At 53.8% G+C, this 20,767-nt stretch overlaps 3 protein-coding genes across 4 annotated transcripts; 1 reads left to right on the plus strand and 2 right to left on the minus strand.

Annotated features, from left to right (window-relative positions):
• Positions 1-1,548: 1,548 nt before the first annotated feature.
• Positions 1,549-3,079, plus strand: IL17B (interleukin 17B). The gene is made up of 3 exons (XM_014891214.2): positions 1,549-1,569; positions 2,422-2,708; positions 2,821-3,079. Exons 1-3 carry the CDS (start codon positions 1,549-1,551, stop codon positions 3,077-3,079), a joined length of 567 nt encoding a protein of 188 aa, XP_014746700.1.
• A 982-nt stretch (positions 3,080-4,061) lies between these two features.
• PCYOX1L (prenylcysteine oxidase 1 like) lies at positions 4,062-7,215 on the minus strand. Its single transcript, XM_014891211.2, has 6 exons — positions 7,072-7,215; positions 6,518-6,724; positions 5,941-6,115; positions 5,642-5,853; positions 5,410-5,550; positions 4,062-4,880 (listed from the first exon to the last, which is right to left on the minus strand). Exons 1-6 carry the CDS (start codon positions 7,172-7,174, stop codon positions 4,222-4,224), a joined length of 1,497 nt encoding a protein of 498 aa, XP_014746697.2. The 5' UTR covers positions 7,175-7,215; the 3' UTR covers positions 4,062-4,221.
• A 1,902-nt stretch (positions 7,216-9,117) lies between these two features.
• Positions 9,118-20,141, minus strand: GRPEL2 (GrpE like 2, mitochondrial). 2 transcript variants are annotated; one of them, XM_014891212.2, is made up of 4 exons: positions 19,996-20,141; positions 16,005-16,173; positions 14,842-14,923; positions 9,118-12,934 (listed from the first exon to the last, which is right to left on the minus strand). In XM_014891212.2, exons 1-4 carry the CDS (start codon positions 20,061-20,063, stop codon positions 12,579-12,581), a joined length of 675 nt encoding a protein of 224 aa, XP_014746698.1. In that variant the 5' UTR covers positions 20,064-20,141; the 3' UTR covers positions 9,118-12,578. The 2 variants fall into 2 exon arrangements, with proteins under 2 accessions (XP_014746698.1, XP_088030244.1); XM_088174118.1 differs by lacking the exon at positions 19,996-20,141 and adding an exon at positions 19,587-19,851.
• Positions 20,142-20,767: the final 626 nt, after the last annotated feature.

The following is a 20,767-nucleotide window of genomic DNA, read 5'->3' on the forward strand; positions in this document are numbered from 1 at the left end:
AAGATCGGGTGCTGCCCTACACCTGAAGCACAGGCAGGTGGTGGCAGGGCTCCTCTGGCAGGTCCGGAGGTGACAAACGGGACACTCTGTGCTCAGATCTCAGCCAAGGGGACAGCAAGCGCTGTGCTGGGGCTGTCCTTGAGGGTGTTAACGTGGGATGGGAGCAGCCAGGCTGGTCCCTGCTGCATCCCAGGGCTGGCAGGAGCAGGGGGACAGCGTGAGTTGGGGATGCAGAGACCTTTACCCTATTTATGGGGTTTTCTAAAGGCACAGCTCATGGACTGGGATAATGAGGTGGAAATTTCCCTCTGCCCTACAAAGCTCAAGGGCCTTCAAATCCCTGAGGATGCAGAGCGAGGCGGGAGGAGAAGGGAAACATCCAGAGCTGCCAGCAAAGGAGCAGGGCAGAGCCTGCTGCCCGGGAGCGTGAGGAACAGCGCCGGGCATCCTCCTGCGGCTGGAGAGGAGGAGAGAGGGATGGAGGGGCGGAGGGATGCAGGGAGGGATGGAGGGAGGGATGGAGGGGCGGAGGGATGCAGGGAGGGATGGAGGGAGGGATGGAGGGGCGGAGGGATGCAGGGAGGGATGGATGGAGAGGAGGAGGGATGCGGACGGGAAGGACGGAGGGCTGGGAGCTGTCGGGTGGCGGACAGCACCATCGCGTGGCACTTGACCGCAGGGACAGCGACAGCTCAGAGCAGGGATGCAGTGCCTGCCTCTGTTTCCTGGACAGGGAATTACAGCCAGCACCCCCATGCCTCAGTTTCCCTCACCGCAGCACCCTGAAAGGCGGTGCTTGGCTCCGGGGGGGACAGAGCAACATCCACCAACACCCAGAACCCACCGACATCCAGAACCCACCGACACCCAGAGCCCACGAACACCCAGAACCCACCGACACCCAGAGCCCACCGACACCCAGAGCCCCGCAGAACCACGGCCAGCTGTGGGCACAGCTGCCGTGTCCCCATGGCAGGAGCTGCAGGACAGCAGAAGGGGGTTTGGGGCCAGACAGACCAGGGGTACAGGGATAGCATCATCTCATTGCTGGGCAGAAGGGTCTGGGGGCTCCTGGGGACAGCAGAGCTGCTGCTGGTGGTGGCACAGAGGTGACAGTGGGCTCTCAGCCCCAGGTTACCTGCTCACCTTGCAGGACACAGCCACCCCTGCTCCTCCTGCTTGCCCCTGCTCTGCCAGCCCAGCAGCCGTGTCCTTTCAGCCCTGTCAGGGCTGTGACCGTGCTGGTGACACCAACAAAGCCCAAACCTCCTCCCCAGAGCTTGTTATTGCCAAGAGAGCCCCTCAGGGCTGCCTGCTCCAGAGGGGACTCGCCACTGACCACAGTCGCCACCGCCAGCAGAGCCAGCGCCTGGGGCGGCGACCGGTGGCCAAGTCCCAGACCACGCTGGCCCCCTGCCCTGTCTGCTCCGAGCCTCTCTGGCACCTTGGGGACCGGACACACCTCTGGTGGGGCACAGCCAGGGGCTGGGGCTTTCCCTTTTTAGCTGCCTGGCTTGCAGGGACCGGCCACACTGCAGGACAGCGGCCATGGAGCGGGCTCCAAACCTGGTAGGTGCCTCCTCGGCAGCTGAGGGCTTGCTCCTCATTTTCCTTCCTTAATAGAATTATTTGCATGCTGTTTACCTGGGGTTGTTTGCTTTGGAGGTGCCCGCTGTGGCCTGCCAGGGCCATTGCTCCCGTGCCCAGCAGGGTGAGGATGCAGCAGTGACAGCAAAGCCACCCCAGGCCAGCTGGCCAGTCCAGCTCCGGCTGGGGAGAGCAGCCCTGGCCGAGCATTCCCTGCCCCAGGGCACTGCACACCCACGGGCAGGGTCTGGGGCTGCCTGGGCCACTGCAGGGATGTGAAAAGCAGGGAGCAGGACTACAGAAAGCAACTTTGTTCCCTGCTGGGCAGCATGCCGGGTGGCAGCACAGGGCTGCTCACCCAGCGAGGCTGGAGGGAGAAGGGAAGGAGAAGAACCATCTTTTCTCTCTCACCGTCCTCAGAGCACAGAGGGAGGGAGAGGAGAGTTTGGATAAAGATCCCATTCTTCGCTGTCTCATCTCTGTAAGGCTCCTTTTAAAGCAGAGGCTGCCCAGGTACAGCCTGAGCTGGGTCCCTCCCAGCTCCCAACTGGGCAGGGAGGGGACTGGGCACAGCTCAGGCAGGGACACTTTGGGCAACACAAACTGCCAGCTGCAAGCAGGGCAGAGAGACATCAGCTCACCATGGCTGTGTGCCCACCATGCCTGCAAACTGCCCTCAGGTGTTTCTCACCTGCAGGCCAGCCCTGCCTTTGGCACTGAATGTGTGCCACCCCCAAGTCAATGTGGTTCTGCCATCACCTGGGAGGATGGAGAGCTCCCCTTCCATGCCAGTCCTTCAGCCCAAGCTCACTCACCATCCTCCTTCCTCCTCAGCTTCTCCTCTGCATCTTCACCTTCGCCATGGTCCTGGTTCCCGAGGCCAAGGACCAGGGCAAGGCAGCCAAGGGCAGGAGAAGGGGCCTGGCACGGCCACCCACAGCCCCCCCTGCCCTGGCCTGGGCCCCGGATGAGCCCTACACCAGCATGGCAGAGTATGAGCACAGCATCCAGGACATGGTGCGCCAGCTGAGGAACAGCTCCGAGCCGGGGGACACCAAGTGCCAGGTGAACCTGAGGCTCTGGAGGTCCAACCGCAGGAGCCTGTCCCCCTGGGCATACAGGTGAGCTCGGGGCAGGCTCTGTGCCAGCACAGGGGCTGTGCACACCTGCAGAACCCATTTCACCCCAGACACCCATCTCTCCAGCCTTGTCCTGCTTTTTCTTCTGCTTCAGGATAAACCACGATGCCACACGGATCCCAGCAGACATCCCCGAGGCCCGGTGCCTCTGCACTGGCTGCATCAACCCCTTCACCATGCAGGAGGATCGCACCATGGCCAGCATTCCCATCTACAGCCGCCTGCCCGTGCGCCGCCTGCTCTGCCCTGGCCCGCCCGAGCTGGCCCACAGGCCCTCGGGCAAGAAGAAGTGCCACAAGAAATACCAGATGGTGATGGAGACCATCGCTGTGGGCTGCACCTGCATCTTCTGAGGCTGCAAAGCTACCCCCTGCAGCTCCCTGCAGCTTGCTCTTGCTTCCCCCAGCTTGCCCAGCCCTTTGGGAGAGGCCACCTGGCTGGGCATCAGGGTGACGGGAGGTCCCTGTGCAAGAGATCCTCAAAATTCCCCTGCAGACCCCATCAGCCTCAGCCTCAGCCTCAACCCCAGCAGCTGCCTTGGGGTCACCCAGTCCCAGACACGGACTGCCCCCAGGGAGGAGCTCAGCTATGGGCTGGGGAGAGAAGGAGCCAGCTGCCCATGAACCACAATCAGGACCAGGACCAGGATCAGGGTCAGGATCAGGATCAGGATCAGGCCTCCTTCCTTCCCTTTGTTCAAAGTCCCCACTTCCCTTGGTTCCCTCCTTCGCTGCAACAGCTCCAGCAACACCCAGCCCTCCTGTCCTTCCCAGCCCTCCCATCCTTCCCAGCCCTCCCACAAGTTCCTCTGTGCCAGGCTGGGCAGTCCAAGGAGCGGGGCGAGCTGCTGGTGGCTTTTGGCAGCTTCTGAGGTCTCAATAAAGCGCATTGCTGGCCCTGGTCTGAGCTGCCCCTGCCTTGGCCCCTCACGCTGCCCCTCTCTGCCTTGCCCAGCTTCTCCCACTGAGGCTCTTCTGACCCCCAAACACAATCCTGGACACCCCCAGAAACACAGAGCACCTGGCAGGACCTAGGACAGCCCTTCCTGCATCCCTGGGGCACAGGAGCAGGGTCAGGTTCCAGGCATGGGAGAGGCCATGGGATTTCCAGCCCTACCTGTGAGTTTTCCAAAGGCAAAGCCAGGAAGGCAGGAGTGACTGGTGGGAACTGGGAAGCTCAGGGGGGACCCTGCCAGTGCCAGCCAGCCTCACCCCTGAAAGCCCCCCAAGATCCCTCCCAAACACAGTGACCCTTTTTCAGGAGAAGGCACAGGCTCCTTTCCAGTCGAGCCCTGGGTGAGGGAACAGGGAAACTGAGGCACAAGGCACAGACACATCAACAACACTGGGCAGGACCTGTATTCCTGAAGGCCTTCAAGTCACTGGGACACAGCCTGTCCCTTGTCCCCCAGCCCCCCTTGGCCTCCTCAGGGCAATAAATACTCCCTTAAAGGCTACCCCACACCAAAGCTCCTGGCCCACCACCCCCACGGGTGTCACAGCTCCGTCTTCACCTTGTGCATCAAGTCCTTCTGGTCGATCTTCTCCAGCTCCTGATGCCAGCGGTTGTAGGCCAGCAGGGCCACATTTTTGGCAGCCACAGCCACCATCTCCATGGAGCTGGCCACCCACTCCACACCGCTGAGGTAGAAGAGATTCTCGTGGAGCACGATGGGCGGCAGGGCCTTGGCGGAGTCGTAGCGGGGGTACGACTGCCACTCTGCCACCTGCACTGAGTAGTAGGACCTGAAGAGGGTCTTGAGCTGCTGCTTGTCCAGTGGCTGCTGGGACAGGACTCGCCACACCGCGGCCTCCTGGGGCTGCTTGCGCCGGAACGCCGCCGAGATGTTGACGGGGCAGATGTTGTCCATGGCGTGGAAGAAGAGGTCGGGGGTGTCGGTGGTGAGGATGCTGGTGAAAGGGAACAGCTTAGGGTCAGGGAAGCCAAAGTAGGAGGAGTTGAGGTAGCCGTGCACCACGGAGGTGACGGAGGGATGGAAGGCTCCGGGGAAGTCGGCGATGGGGGGGTCGAAGTTCTCGAAGGTGAAGTTGCTCCTGCTGGGGTGCAGCGGAGTTGTCACCACCACCATGTCGTAGAAAGCTGAGCCCTGGCCTTCAGTGCTCTCATAGTGGACCTGGTACAGGGCTCTCCCTTCTGAAAAGAGACAGGGGACAGTCAGGAGCAGCCCTGAGGCCCCCTGACCCTCTTTCTTCCAACCTGACCTCCATCCCCTGGTTCTCCAGCACACACCAGTGCTGGACCACAGCACCTGATGGTTGTGGATGAGCTGCTGATACCTTAGAGAGGCAAAAAGGCTTCGTTGAGACTGGGAAAATGTTTCCAGAGAAGCCCAGCCTAGTGGGGGCAAAGACTGGGGGAACACAGCCCACATCCCAGACCCCAGATATTTTTCTGCTGTGGTGGAAGGGGGTGTGGGCCTGCAGCAAGGCTGGTGCCACAGGAGAACCTGATAGACCTCAGCAGGGACGAAGGGCAACCTCAGGGCTGAGGTTGGTACTGCAGAGTCCCCACTGGATCAGACAAAGAGAGAAGGACAGACACCCAAGCCCTCTCCCAAATGCCTCACCAGGACCAGGATGCCCTCCAGCCACAGCATTCCCATGCTGCCAGCACCAACCTCCCACCCTGGTGCACCCAGAGCCACACCCGTGCCCAGGCTCACCTGAGCTGTGCAGGGAGATGCCAGTCACCCTGGCTGAGATGACATTGGCCTTGGTGAGCTTCAGCAGACCTGAACACACCAGCTTATTCCCTCCTTCCACCGCCCAGGTGCTTCCCTGGGCTCCCGCCAGCGACATGGCCCCTGCAGAGAGGAACACGAGGGTGGCTCCACAGCCTGGCCCCTGCAGAGGGGACACCGAGGAGCGTCCCACAGCAAGAGGAGGTGGCTTCACCTGCGAAGGCGGGCACCAGCACGGACTGGCCGTAGCTGGAGCGCAGCACGGCGGCGATGACATCGTCCACGAAGCGCTGGGTGACACCGACCTCCAGCAGGGACTCGGCCACCGAGCGCTGGGTCATGTTCACAAAGGCCTCACCCCCCAGCGAGCGCAGCAGCTCCTCCAGGCTGGAGAAGGCGTAGCCGTGTGCCTGGTACTTGTAGATCCTGGAGGGGACAGGAGCAGGTGGCACCTGGTGATGCCCCAGTGCCAGGGTGGTGGTGCCACCCCCGCAGCCCCACAGGCTCTCCTACCTCATGAACTTCTCCATCACCTCCTCCACCCACATCTGCAGGCGCAGGAAGCTGATGCCATAGTGCCACCAGAGGCGGAAGAGGTTGAGCAGGTACCAGTCGGTCTCCTCCAGGACGAAGTGCTCCCCGCTGAAGATGGCGCTTTTCCCGGCCACCTCCCGCCGGTGCTTGAGGCCTGAGGGGACACAAGGGGACCACGTGTGGCTGGCCCTCCCTGGGGCTAGCTGGCTTCTGGGAAAGGCCAGCACTGGACACGTCCCAGCAGGAAAATGGGCAAAGATGTTCCTGAAGGAGCATCAGGAATAAGAGACCCCAAGGGTTCCCAGCCGTATCATGGTGGGTGCCTCATGGAGCTGCTGCTGCCTGCTGGGACAGACTGGGAGGAGTTTGTGAACACTAATTCCACTAGGAGGCCCTGACGGTGACCAGCCCATCCCTTTCACAACAGGCAGGAGTGCACAGACAGCGAGGGGATCACCGCATCCCTGGGGTGCCAAGGTGGGCTGGCAGAAACCCTCCCCACTACCCCAAGCACGGAGCCCGGGGGTGTCCAGTTCCCTGGGACGCCCAGTCTCACCCAGGATCTTGACGAAATCCTGCATGTGGAGGCTGAGGGCGTGGATGGAGGCTCCCCGGCTCTCATACTGCTGCTTGTTGACGGTGACGGTGGCCAAGCGCCCGCCCACACTCGCCGCTTCGTACACGTCCAGCTGCACCTGCGGCCCGAAGTGCTGCTGCAGGAAATACGAGGTGGCCGAGCCCCCCAGCCCGGCGCCCACCACGGCTGCGGGCGAGAGCGGCGAGAGGCCGGGTCAGCAGCGCCCCGGGGCTGCGGGGGTCCCGCAGCTCCCCCGGCCCGGTGGGGAAACGCCAGCGCCGCCTGCGAGGGGGGATGCGCGGAGATGAGGATGCAGGAGATGGGGATGCAGGGATGGGGATGCAGGGGATGGGGATGCAGGAGATGGGGATGCAGAGGATGGGGATGCAGAGGATGGGGATGCAGGGGTGCGGAACGCTCTGTGCCGGCCCCGGCGGGGCAGAGAGGCGGCCCGGTGCTGCCGGCCCTCCCCGCGGGCTCCAGGCTGCCCACCCCACCCCATCCCACCCCATCCCACGGCATCCCCCGCGTACCGATGGAGCGCGGCGCGGCTCGGGCGGCGGGCGCGGCCGGGAGCACGGCCAGGAGCGCGGCCAGGGCCGGCAGCAGCGGCAGCGCGGAGGGCGGCGGGGCCATGGCGAGCAGAGCCGGGCCGGCAGAGCCCGCCCCGGCCCGCCCCTCCCGCAGGCTCGGCCTCCGCGCCCCCCGCCCCGCCCCGAGCCCCGCACGGCCCGGGGAGGAGGCACCGCGGGGCTGGGGATGGTGGAAGCCCCGGTGGAGAGAAGCGCTGAGGGGACGCTGAGATCCTGCGAGCATCCCGCTCTGCTGCTCTCCGCTCCTCACACGCATCCCACAGCACGGAGCTGCCCCGGGAGCACCGCGCTCCTGCTGCCAGAGCACGTTTTCCATGTGCTCCGTGTGCCCCGTGTGATGCTCACGGAGCTCGGGGTGAAAGGAGCAGGCTGGGTCCTGCCTGCTTCATGCAGCAGCAAGGGCGTTTCAAGCTTCTTCTCTCGGACTTTCTGCCCCGGGCAAAACAAGGTGCCTGACATCGAGAGGTTTGTGCCAAGGGCATCCGACGGGAGCCCGCTGCTACTCGGATTACAAAGGCTGAGCAAAAAATTCTCGAACAGGTTGGACGTGTAATTACAGACCCAGAGCCTGCTCCAGCCCAGGGCTGGCTCCTTACCAAGGGACAGAATTTTGTTTGAGAATCCACCACTTGAACTTTGTCTCCGGGAAACACAACACAAGCACAGGCCCCTTTCCTTTCCCCAGCCAGGAGCCACTCCAGACTTTCTGCACGGGGAGCACGGACAACCCTGAACCTCAAATGTGAATTTTTGGGGTGGGCACACACAAAAATTACCCCTGTTCGGCTCCCCCTCACAATGGGGAGGATCCCACCGGGATGGGGATTTGGGGTTTTGATCCCGAGCAGCTCAAAACACAGCACACAAATATCCTTGCAGCACATCTCGAGTTTTAACAAGCTCTTACTTAATCAGCCTGATTTCCCCAGGGCTGTGGGCGACAAGAAATCTGCTGTGCACACAGCAGGGCTCCCAGGCAGGTCAGCACTGCTCCCAATCCCCACCCAGATCCCAGAAGTTCTGGAATATCATGCCATAAGCAAAATGCTTTGCCCCAAGCTCCGAGGCTTTTCTGCACACGGTGGTTTGAAAACTCCCAACTCTCACTGTTGCTGCAGAGAAAAACCAGCAGAGCCAGAAATTGCCTAATGCAGCAGCAGGATTTCCTGGGCTGGGGTGGTTACACCAAACAATGCCCCTGCATTTTTAACAGGATGAGGAAAAGCCCCTGTAATGGGCCAAAACCCCTGCATCACGGCTGGCTTTGCTGGCAGATCTTTAGCACGGAAATATTGATCTCATCCTCATAAAGGCTATTTGTAAATGGTCTTTTGCAAATGCTTTTTATTGCAGGGAGAAGTGCCCGGGGGCATCCAGAACTCTGGGAGAACAAGGCCCACCCACACAAGGCAAAAGCAGGAATGGAGGCCCAGCTATTTTTGCAGAGAATGAAATCTGTTACAAGCACACCCTTACAGAAAAAGCTTCGTCTTTTCTCCCACAAATCCCTGAAATCACAGCCTGCCGGTGGGTACAACAGTGTGAATGCACCCTGTAAATAAATGAACCCACTTTTAACTGCACAATCCTCTGGCTACAGCACAGCACACTCAGGGGCAAACAGCAGAGCAAAGATAAACCCAAATATCCAGATTTCAGCTGTTAGCAGAGCTCTGCTGAACCAATCACCACCAGAAAACATTTGTGTCCACAGTCATCCAGGAACAGACACAGCAGAAGGTGTGGAAATAGCACAGACTGCCACACCTGGGCAGGTGATCAGTGCAGGAATCACTGACACACACCCTGTTTGTGTGCATTTCTGGGAGTCCTCCTAAAGCATCGTTGATAAAATGTTCAGCCACCTGCTGCTGTGGCCCCTTCACAGACAATGGGATCAGGAAAAAGAAACCTTCCAATGTGAAGTCCCAGCTGGTTGGAGTTGGAATGAGCAACAGTTTGGGGCAGGGAAAAAGGCAAGAGAAGTCAGTGCAATTCTTCTGTTTTATTAGCAAATGGACAGTATCTGGACATCTAAAGGAAATCAGTCATTTCCAATATCAACTCAGATGTCGTTGTCAATTCCTTGCACTGCTCCCACACATCTCTGTCTTTCATACAGAAACCAGAACCTTTGGGTAAACAAAGAGCACAGAAACACACAAAAAAATACAATATATACACGTTTTGCCTCCACCTAAATGGCCTTAGATTTTTTGGAGATTAGCAATGCTTTGTTCGTTTGACTTTGCAAATAATATCGAAACACCTCGAGTTTTAAAATAAAAAAAAAAAATACTACAGTATTCACAATATAAAACTTAAATACTTTTTTTTTATTTATTAAGGGACTGCTAAGAGCTGCTGAGTGATCACAGCTCTTCCAACAGAAGCTCTGGGGAAGTTAAGGTTCACAAAACAACATCCATTTCATTCTGCACTGCTCCTGGGGGAGAGTTCAGACCTTGCCATGCTCATGACAGTGCCACTGGAGATTTTTCCAGGTGTGGAAATGGCTAAAAGGTACATGACACTTCCTCTCCTGTGCTATTCCTGCCCTGTTCATGTATTTCTGTGTTTTATTAAACAGTCACTGGATAAAGTGACTGCAGAGGAGCAGCTCATGGGTCAGTCCCCTCCCTGCAGGGGTTACAGAAATAGGGCAGAAAAGGCAGCAAGAACCAAGGAGAAATTCAACCCACCCTTCCACAATCTCATCCAGGAACAAAAAAAAAAAAAAAAACATCATTAAGTGTGCTTGAAAGGCAAGAGAATCAAAATTTACCTGGGAAATCTGGATTCTGTGATGGAATCCAGGTTTGGTTATTTCATTTTCACTTCACCTTTCAAAGGAAGCAGAAACTGGGACAAACAAGAGCTACAGGATTTATCTCTTTGGTAACATCTGTGAAAGAGTCTCAGCACTGGCTCCATTTCACAGGAATCATTAAACCTGGACAGGATCCTGTAGGGTGGGAAGGACTGCACAGGAACTGGACCCCTCAGATTCCTGCTGCAGCCACACTGCAGAGCCTCAGTGAGAGCAGACCCCAGCCACAAAGCTGAATAAATCATCTCTCAGTACAGACAGAAGGTCTGGAGTGCATTTTAGGGTATTTCCTTAAGGCAGAAGTGGGTGAGTACTGGCTGAGGAGACAGGCAGAGTTGGCAAACCCAAGCTGGACTGAGTGGCTGTAACATTTTTTTTCACAGTCCAGTGGCTCCATGGGTGAGTTTAAAGAGGATTTGGATTCCATCACTCCTGGTCACACCCAGCTGCAGCCTCTCTGTGACAGAAAAATGTCTCTTGTGTAAAATACCTGTGTTTCTGTTTGGTTCCTTACAACTAAAGTTTCACTTTCACACTGCAAGACTCAGCTGATACAGCAGGGGCTGAAAAGGCAGCACAGACCCCACTGCTCCTTCCAGCTGAGGATGTGGCTTCCTCACTTTTGAGGAGGAACAGCCAGGTTGGTAGTGCCACATTTCATATTTTAACCATTCTTCTCTGGAGAAACAGGGCACCCTGGTGACCTGCTCAGCACAAATGAATAGGAAGTCCTGTTTATCTCTGAAACTTCCAAAAACACAGTAAGAAAAGACACTGAACAAGAGGTTTTTCCATGAGCTAAATCTGCCAGAAATGTTGTTTCAGGGCTGAAATCCCACAGAACCTACTGCACAGAGGCAGAAACCCACACTCCAAAAAGGATCCACTACAGACTCACACCACAGCTTGCCACTAAAAAAGGTTGCATGGAGCAGGTTAGAAATGTGCAGATTCCTTAAATTTCTGGGATGCCAAGCCACTAACTGCACACATTCTCCCCAGGTGAAAGACTGTCAATATTAAAGGCTGTGACAATCTTGAAGTCCACCACAAAAGGGTTTTTCAGCTGAAGCCTGCAAAGGAATGGCAGAAGAATAAATTTTCTTCCAAACCAGGGATGGCATCCATTCTAAGTAAAGCATTTTTGGAAGTGCATTTGTCAGGTTATGGAATCAATTCCAGAAAGTAAAAAGGAAGGAATGAACAGATCAGTAAGAAACAACCTGAAAACCAACCATTCCTGGTTTTGTGGCTGTATCTGTTCTTCTGTCATTTGACTGCTTGCTGCTCTGCAAAGGGTTAAATTCTGATCGTGCTCAGTGACTGCATCCTTTCAGCTGAGATAAATGAACTCCCAGGCAATAGGGCCAGTGGGAAATACATATGTGCTGTGACAACAACAAGCCTCCAACCAGGAGGACAGCTCGAGGTCAGCTTTCACTTCCTCAGCCTTCTGCTTCTCTTGCTTTCTTGTCACTGCTGCTAAAATTGGTTCAAGGGCACTTGAGACTTTGGAGCAGAGCAGATTTTTTCTCCTTGCGTCAAAACCCAAAAGGTTTAATATTTACCAGGATCATTGAAAGTAGGATCAGAAATGGGGATTGGAAGTTGGTGTAATCTGAGGATCTCTACTGGAGAGCTGAGAAAATAGAACAGTCCAGATTTCCTGCTTAAGGGCACAGCTCCATTTTGCCAGCAGCTGCAACAGAGAGCACATAGTTTATCATGCTTGAAAGCTGCACAAATACCCACCAGGGAAGAGAAATTACTCTCCTCTAAAACATACATTTAGGTTGGAGATTAAGAGATGTGAGGACAGTTTTGTGGCTCCTCCACAAATCACCATTCTCTGTTTTACCTTTGGGAACCAAAAGTCAAGCTGGAATTTTACCTGGAGAAGGAATATTAACATTAGTGTGACCTAACAACTGAATTATTTTTAAACCCTTATCTCTATTCAATGACAGAGATTCCATGAATTCCAGATTGTTTTCTTGAAGCAGTGTTAGGAAAAAGCTGCCCTAAATGTCATTTCAAGTGATCATCTTCACCCCATCCAAGGGGTCTGGGGACAAGGGAAGACATCAAATCCAGGTGATAATAATACTCATCTATCCCTCTGGACTTTTCCCAGTGCTTTGCACATGAAAAGCCTCACCACATCCCTGTGAGGTAGGTCAGTATTATTACAGTCCCTTAATACAGCTGTGGAAAGTGAGGCAGAGAAGTTCCTTTCCTGCAGGAGTCTCCCTCAGAGATGGAACAGAGAGACAAGAAGAGAATTTCCATTTCTCTCCCCATCTCCTCTCAGAGGTGGAACAGAGACAGGAAGAGAATTTCCATTTCTCTCCCTATTTCCTCTCTTCCCCATACAAACCTCCATGGAGAAATAAGCAGAGAAAGGGGCTACAGCCCCCAAAATTTCTGACAGACAGCAGCACTCCTACTGCTACTCCACGAGCTCCATTTAGGATTATTAAATACACAAGTACCTCGGAACGAACGGCGACCCCGAAACCGTCACACGACACAAAGCCAGCTCAATAAATAAGTAAATCCACGAAGCTGTGAGTGTCCCCAGCTCAGGAAGGTCCCAGGTGGAGCAGGAGAAGCCAGGTCACTCCTGTGCCTCCACGGCCACGCCGACCAGAGCGTGCCTGATGGTGCGGCCGTGCAGTTTGTAGCCGTCCTGCGTGACCAGCGCCACCGTGCCCGGCTGCATGCCCTCGGCTGGCACGTGGCAGATGATCTCGTGGTCGTAGGGGTCGTACCTGCCACCAACAGGGTTCATCTTCTGCAGGCCATGCTTGGCAAAGACGCTCTGCAGCTTGGCCTCGATGAGGGAGAGGCCCTCGTAGATTTTTTTCAGGGTGGGGTTGGGATCGCTGGGCTCCGCCTGGCCCGCGGCGCTCTCGGTTGTCTTCTCCAGGATGTCTGCTACCTCCACCAGGTCCCTGCAGAAACTCTGGATGCCTGCAGGAAGGAAATGACAGCTTACAGAACATCCAGAGCTCCAGCAGCAAGGACAAAGTCACAGCGGTTTGAAGGCACCTTTAAAGCTGCTCATTGATTTGAAGTTAATTTAGAGAGAGCAGGTGGTGTCTTCTGATTCCTGAAACCAAAGCTTCAGAATTAAGAGTAACCTAAAGACTCCTCAAACCAGGAAAAATGCACATCCATACCATGAACATAGATATATTTGGTGTTCCTGACAAAGCAGAGCATTAATGTCTCACTCCAAACAGTTTTTTACAGCTCAGATTTGTCATTTAGGACTCTGCTCCACATCCCCTTCTCCCAGTCCCACTGACATAATTTTGTCCCACAAATGCAACAAAGGCAACAAACACAATGAGGGGAAGCCAAAACAATGCATGGCTATTCATAAGTACAAAATCCCCAATTTATTCATAGCTTAAAACCATTGTGGAAGAACTGGACCAAAATGGTCCCTGGGTTGGTCATGAAAAGCCAGGCAGGTTTTGTCATTAGAAAAACAGGGTTAGATTGGCTGCATTTCCAGCAGTGGTTTCTTGCACAGTGCAGAAATTCCAGGAAAAGCAGCCTCCCTCAGTTACATAAATGTCATAACTCCCTGACTGGAATGACACATTAGGGAAACAGAGAAAATGAGGCAATCGTCAGGTGCTGTCTGCAGCTGTACATGTGAACAGGCACAGAACAAAGGCAGAGGAAGGAGATGCAGCAAAGGAGCAGACAGAAGCCCAGCAATTACCACTCATTTCACGGAATCAGAGTCATTCAGGCTGCTCAAGACCTTTAAGATCATCAAGTCAGCACTGCCAAGGCCACCAGTGAACCGTGCCACTGAGTCTCTTCAACACCTCCAGGGATGGTGTCCCCACCTCTTCCCTGGGCAGCCTGTGCCAGTGCTTGGCAACACTCTCAGTGAAGAAATTTCTCCTAAAATCCAATCTAAACCTCCCCTGGCACAACTTGAGGCTGTTTCCTCTTGTCTTACCTCTCATAAATTGGGAAAAGAGACTAACCCTACCTTGCTATGACCTCCTTTCAGATATTCCTCTTATCTACAGGTCTCCCAAGTCTCAGTCTGAGAGCAATTTCTAACAAAGAACTTATTTTTTCTTCATGCTACTTATCAAATCCCAAGAGCTCAAAAAACCCTCTCAAAATCAATCATGCTGTTGTTGACTGTCTCCAATCTCAGCAGCCATTTTCTAGCAACATGGGTGGAAGGTAAGAAAATATAGCAGCTCTAATTTCAAGGCTGCTAGAATTAACTAACAATAAATCTCTTGAGATTCATGCATTAAGGAAAAAAAGAGTTTTTCATTCTCAGAGATGGTTCTGGCACAGTGCAATGCCTGAACAGCACTTTCTTCCCCCTTCACCTGTTTCTGCTGCCAAAGCTACAAATCCAGCTCGTTTCACTAATGCTAAAATATTTCTTTTAGGGGTTTTAAACATCTAATCCAGAGATTGACAACTACTGCCCCAGGCTGCATCTACCTCCAATGAACTGAAGCAGAGGAGGTTGTTAATATAGCAAAGAAGATCACAACCTGATGACACAGCTGAGTATAAAATACACCCTGCCAGAACCAATCCTCAGCACACAGCAGAGCCTGCATTTTCAACCAAGTCAGCAGAACTAAACTCAGCTGCACTGAGACTTTAAAAAAAAAATAGCCACAATTCTGTGATTCTATAAACCTGATAGGACAGAACACAGCTGGACACAGAGAAAAAATAGTGATTAAGCCCAAATATCAAAGTCCAGGCCAAATATCACAGCAGGCTTTAAAATAAACGAGGCAGGGCAGGACAGAAAAGCTGCTGGTCAACATTTCCTGCTGAGGCAGGCAGGCCAGTGCAGCAAACACAGCTCTTGTGCTCACCAAAGAGTTTGGCATCTTCCACAAACTTCTGTGTTCTCCTCCGCACGTTCTCGGAATCTGCCAAAGCTTTCCGGTACCGCTCCTGTAAGCACAGAGGGGTCACATCAAACCAGGAGTAAAATCCCTTTCCTCACACTGGAAACCCCTCAAAAATGCTTTAAAAAGAGAAGAAGGTTGTGCTGGGCTCCTGAATTTTCATACAAAGCCGAGTCCTTCTTGGATTAACCAAAAAGTGCAACTCTCTCAGAAGACCCAAGGAAAACCAAAAATACTGAATGACCAAATTCTTGAACAGCCTCTGTCAGGCTGCTGCTGAGATCCTGCTGTCTCCAGCAGGCAGCTCTGTGACAGCTGATTCCTCACTCAGTGCAGGATTCTCAGGGTGATCATCTCCAGAACAGCCCCAGTGCTGTGGTGTTTAATCCCCACCTCAGTCACGTGTGTTCTTCAGTATAGAACCTGATTTCCAGCACACACAGGCACTTAAAATGATTTCCCTTCTTGGATAATCTGCATCCAGTGTGACATAAAGCTGTTAAGGAGTGACCAAAGGAGGGGCATGAGGATGGTGAAAGGCCTGGAGAACCTGAGGGTACTGGGATTGTTCAGCTGGAGGAGACCCAGGGGAGACTCCTTGGGGTTTGCAGCTCCAATCTCTGGGACAGTGACAGCACCCAGGGAAGGGCTGGAGCTGGGCCGGGGGGGGTTAGGATGGATTTTGGGAAAGGTTTTTCTCCCTGAGGGTGCTGGGCACTGCCCAGGCTCCCCAGGGAATGCCAGAGCTCCAGGAGAGCTTCGACACCTCTCCAGGGATGCCCAGGGTGGGATTTTGGGGCTGTTCAAGGCCAGGAGCTGGACTGGATGATCCTGTGGAAATTCAGGATATTCCATGATTCTATGCCACCATGTGACACTAATCAGCACAAAGCTAATGCCACAAGGCTGTGAAAGAAGTGACCAGCTCCAGCACACAGCTTTTCCTGCCAGGATCACTGCTCTCAGATGGTGTTTTGGGGAAGGCAGGGTAGAATTTCACCCTCTCACGCTCAGGGCACAGCTACTCTGGAGCTCTGTGCGTGTCACAGCATTTAGGGAAAAAAAATCCAGGGCTGAAAACCAGACCAAGCCAAGGGGATTGAAGCAAAGGCATCCAGCACACTCACAGTTAAATCTCGGACTTGCTCTTCCAATTTGATGGCTCTGTGCTCCAAGGCACAGTCAGAGAGGGGGTGCTTGGGCTCCTCACTGGGCTCCTCTGGGCCACACTCGTCTCCTGTGCTTCTCTGCTGAGCTGCAGTGCTGAAAGCACCGGGGGACCCTCTGAAATACAAACTAGGGACAAAGAAACAAAGTTGAGTTAATGTCAGGGTCAAGGAGAATTCAAGATTAGGGTCATTATTAAAAGGAGGCTCTCTTAAAAAAGGTACACAGGACTCTAGACAGAATTTTAGTTCTTTTCAGAAAACACAGACAATGAGCAAAGAAACACAAAGAGGTGTTTTAAAATTCTTTTATTGTAGACTAATATGGCACACAGAGGCTTTACAGCACTTCTTTGGCATACCTTGAAAAGAGCCAAATTTTCACAGAAACACAGAATAAATGAGGTTGGAAAACACCTTCAAGACCACCAAGTCCAACCTGTGCCCAATCCCCACCTTGTCACCAGCTCAGAGCCCTGAGTGCCACATCCAATCATTCCCTGGGCACTTCCACCACCTCCCTGGTCTTTCCCAACAAATAATTCTGTGATTCCCTGATTTTGTTTTACTCTCCCTCCTACTACACTTGCTTTTACAAACCAACCCAGACAGGGCTCATTCCTGCCAGCATGAGCCTCAGCTCCACCTCCCTCTCACACCTTACACCAGGAAGAATCTGCAGAACAAAACAGAATTTACTTCCAAACCAGCTCCATTCAGGAGACATTTCAGTACACACCTAACAAGGAAGGGTGTATTCTCCTTTTTTGGGAATACCTGGGCTCTTCCTCTGAGCAAAGCTTTCAACACCCACAATGTTTTACATCCCCTCTGTGCAATGTTTTCCATACATTAAGTGCACATCTACACCGTGAAAGGCAGCACAGAAATCCCTGTGCTGGCACCAACTCTGTTTTTACAGAACAATTCCACTCTGTACAGAGACACTGATTTAGATCCCAGAATCGATTCAGCTGAGATCACATTACCAGGCCTGCACTATTAAGCATTCTTCCTCTTTAGGAAGGCTGTATTGCTCAGGTTCAATGTCACAGAAGTGCACAGAGTTTGTTCTGGGGTCTATCAAGAAGCCTCAGTGCTGTTCAGTCCCCTGGAGCTGAGCAGAATTCAATCTCAAGGAGTTAAACCAGCTGAAAAATAACCCTATAAAACAAGAGGACTTTTCTCTCAGTGTCCCCGAATATGTCTGCTGACAGATCAGATCAGTGCCAGTGCCAGAACCAAAGAGAAGCCAAATATGTGAGATGTGGGGCAGGGAGGTGTCCCTGAGGTGCTTCAGACTGGCTCAAACCTCAAAGCCCAGCTCAAGAGATTTGTATCTGCCCAAAGACCACCAGGCATCTCCTCCCACCCTGTGTTTAGCAGCCCAGATGTTTCCTCATTTAAATTTAAATCCTTAATACCAGGTTGCTAAATGTCCCACAGCACTAATGACAAACTTCCTTTCCTCACCCGAGGACATTTGCATGTGCAGTTTTTATTAAGTGGGTACTTAAAAACATCATCTGTATATCAAACCAGTCTTTTTCAACAAATCATGTGCCAAATACAAACCAAATTCAAACAGGAAACAAAAAAACAACCCACATTTCACCCCTGGCTGCTGTTTGGGGCACAAGACATCCCCATCCTGGATGACTTTTAAGATTCCTGTCACATCCATTTTATTGACTGATTAACAACACTTCAGAAGTAGATTAAACGAGAGGGGAGGACAGAGCAGGACCCCTTCACCAAGCCTTCAAAAAAATCAATCTGAGGCTTTCTTTGCACATAAAAATGTCCTTGGGAAGCACCAGCTACAAGCTTTATCCTTTATCATCTCACATTTCCTTTCAAAGAGCTGCAGGGATGGAAATCAGCCATGCCACAGATGAACCAAAGAACCTGAAACGCAGCTCAGAAATCTCACTGGGCCCCTCAGAGGTGAAACTCCTGTGTTTTAAAAATAGGCTGTGCAGCTCAGTGAACTCCTCTGCACCCAAGAAGCCAAAGCTGGTGAGGAATTTCCCTCTTCCAGTGGTTACAGAGCAGGGATGGGCGTGTTTTTGCGTGGGAGAGGGGCATGGAGGAGCCAGTCCCAGCTGCCTACGTGGAGCAGGGAGCTGCCTGCATGGACTCCTCTCTGCAGCCTCTGAACCCAAATCCCAAATCCCAGAGTGCTCCCCCCGTGCACGGACATGCCCTGGCTATCACCTGCTGCCTGGAAAAGCTGTGGCCAAGAAATCACAGCCTGACTCCAAAGGGAATTCTTCGGGTTTGTTATGCAGGGTTGAAAATGCAGCTCAATTTACTCCTTCTTGCAGGATGAAAGGAATCCTTCCCAGCAAGTGGCAGGAGTTATTTCCAGGCTGTCCACTGCCTGGGCTCCATCTTCTAAAGGCTGGTTTGATCACAGCTACCCTAAAAATAGGCATGGATCCCACGGGAGGAAGCTGACACATCCTGAAGTGACAGACACGTGGAAGTCGTGGGGTGTGTGTGAAGGAGGTCACACAAATTGGTGTCACAGAAAGATTTACAAAGCCAAGTCACAAAAAGCCAAAGAGATAAGGAAGAGCAGAGAAGCTGATTGCAGCCATATGGCTTAAGCCAAATGTCCTTCAAGATTAATATTTCAGTGATGAGAGGGGGTTTCTGGTCAGAGGCACAACGGTGTCACCTCTTTTTGGAGCACCCGACCGTTCCAAAGTGACAATCAGCTCTCTGAACTGCAAGGGTCCTTCCCCACCCCTCTGGAACACTCCCAAATCCTCATGACAAAGCACCCGAGTGCTGAGACACACAAACATCTGCACTGGTTTCAGCTCTGATGAGCCTGCTTTGGAAGGAAATTTAATTACTCCTAATTCCTCCACGCTGTTTCATCAGGGAGTGACTCCGGAGATAATTCAGTGGAAGGAGGGGATTGTCCCACCCTGCTCTGCACTGGAGTGGCCTCACCTCCAGTACTGGGGCAGTTTTGGGCTCCAGGATGTAAGAAAGACATAAAACTCTTCGAGAGTGTCCAAAGGAGGAACAAGAAGATGGTGAAGGACTCATTGCACCTTTTTTAGGGGGGCAAAGCACACCCACATAAGAGGGAGAATTTTCTGACATGCATCTACGTTTATTCCCAAACACAGCTACCTCTATGATGTGCTGCAGATTTATTATGTTACATTTAAATAGTCTTTTGGTGGTGTTTCTCTTCTAGACAAAAAAAAAATATTAACAGGCATTTTGGCTTTTTTTCTTTTCACCTGCCCAGACCTCACTCAAATAACCAAAACACCTTTATGGATTTCTCTTTTCCAAGCCATATTCCACGATGTAAAAAGGCATGAGTGGACATTGTTTCTCTGTGTAAATATTGACACAATTAAATTGATTCTCTTCCTACGACCACCCACAACACACTGATAGCACATGTACAAAACCTGAGGAGCACATTAAACCCGTAATTAAAGAATGAATGGTTCAGCAGGGCGAAACACAGAACCCACCCACAGTGGCAGCAAACCACCTCCCAACGCGACTTACCGAGCGCGGAAAAGCTTTGCCTTAAAAATGAACATTAATTTACGCTCCTAAAAATGACTTTTCCGGGAAAAAGAGCTTTGTTACCGGGGGTTATTTCTGCCCCAGGGTATTTCGAGGAGCGGAGAAGGGCAGGGTGGGGTTTTGGGGGTGAGATGGGGAGAGGATGGAGAGCAGCGGAGTCTGGCTGTGGGTTCGGGGTCAGGGTCTGGCTGTGGGTTCGGGTCGGGGTTGGGGTCCAGATCCGACCCAGGGTCGTGGCTGGGGTTCATGTCCGGCTCTGGATCCGCTCCCGGCGCAGCGCCCGCCCGGGCCCGGCCCCGCGGCGCTGCCACGTCTGTCCCCGACATCCCCGCGGCTCCGGGCCACCCCTGTCCCCCCGGCCCGGCCCGGTCCCACCCGCCCCACGTACCTGCCTGTGCTGGCGTTACCAGCCTTGGGCAGCAGGGCCCTGAGGGGCCGCAGCGAGCGGGCGGCCATGGCCCCGCACAGACCGGCCGGGAGCGGCGAGGAGGCGGCGGCGGCGATGAGCCCGCGTCAGCGCGGAACTACAACTCCCACAAGGCCCTGCGAGCGGCCTGAGGTGAAGGCGGCGGCAATGAGCTCGCGTCAGTGCTGAACTACAACTCCCACAAGGCCCTGCGAGCGGCCTGAGGTGAAGGCGGTGGCCATGAGCTCGCGTCAGTGCTGAACTACAACTCCCACAAGGCCCTGCGAGCGGCCGGAGGGAGGGAGGGAGGGGAAGGCGGGCATGAGGGGGATGTTCCGCCCACCGCCTCACAAGCGGTGCCGGGATGCCGGGACGGAGCGCCCGGGCTCTGGGTTTGGCGCCGGACACGGCTGCTGTGCCCCGAGACTCGGATCTGGACATGCGGGACTGGGAGCCGGACAGGTGGCCCAGGGCCACCGTGGTCGCCGTGAGGGAACAGGTGTGGGACACCTGGGGGACGTGATGGACAGAGGGAGGGGACAGGTGGTGTTAGCCCAGGGTCACCGTGGTCACCCTGAGATGACAGGTGAGACAGGAACACGTGTGGGACTTGTGTCCTCTAAGGTGTTCCCAGGTGTGTCCTTACCCAGGTGTGGTGCAGCGTGCCGCTGTCACCACCCAGCGTGGTGACATCAGGATGCTCTGTGAGCGTCCTCAGGTGTGTCCCACATCCCTCAGGTGTGTCACGGATCAG

Source organism: Sturnus vulgaris, chromosome 15 (assembly GCF_052056855.1).
Source record: "Sturnus vulgaris isolate bStuVul1 chromosome 15, bStuVul1.hap1, whole genome shotgun sequence".
NCBI lineage: Eukaryota > Metazoa > Chordata > Aves > Passeriformes > Sturnidae > Sturnus > Sturnus vulgaris.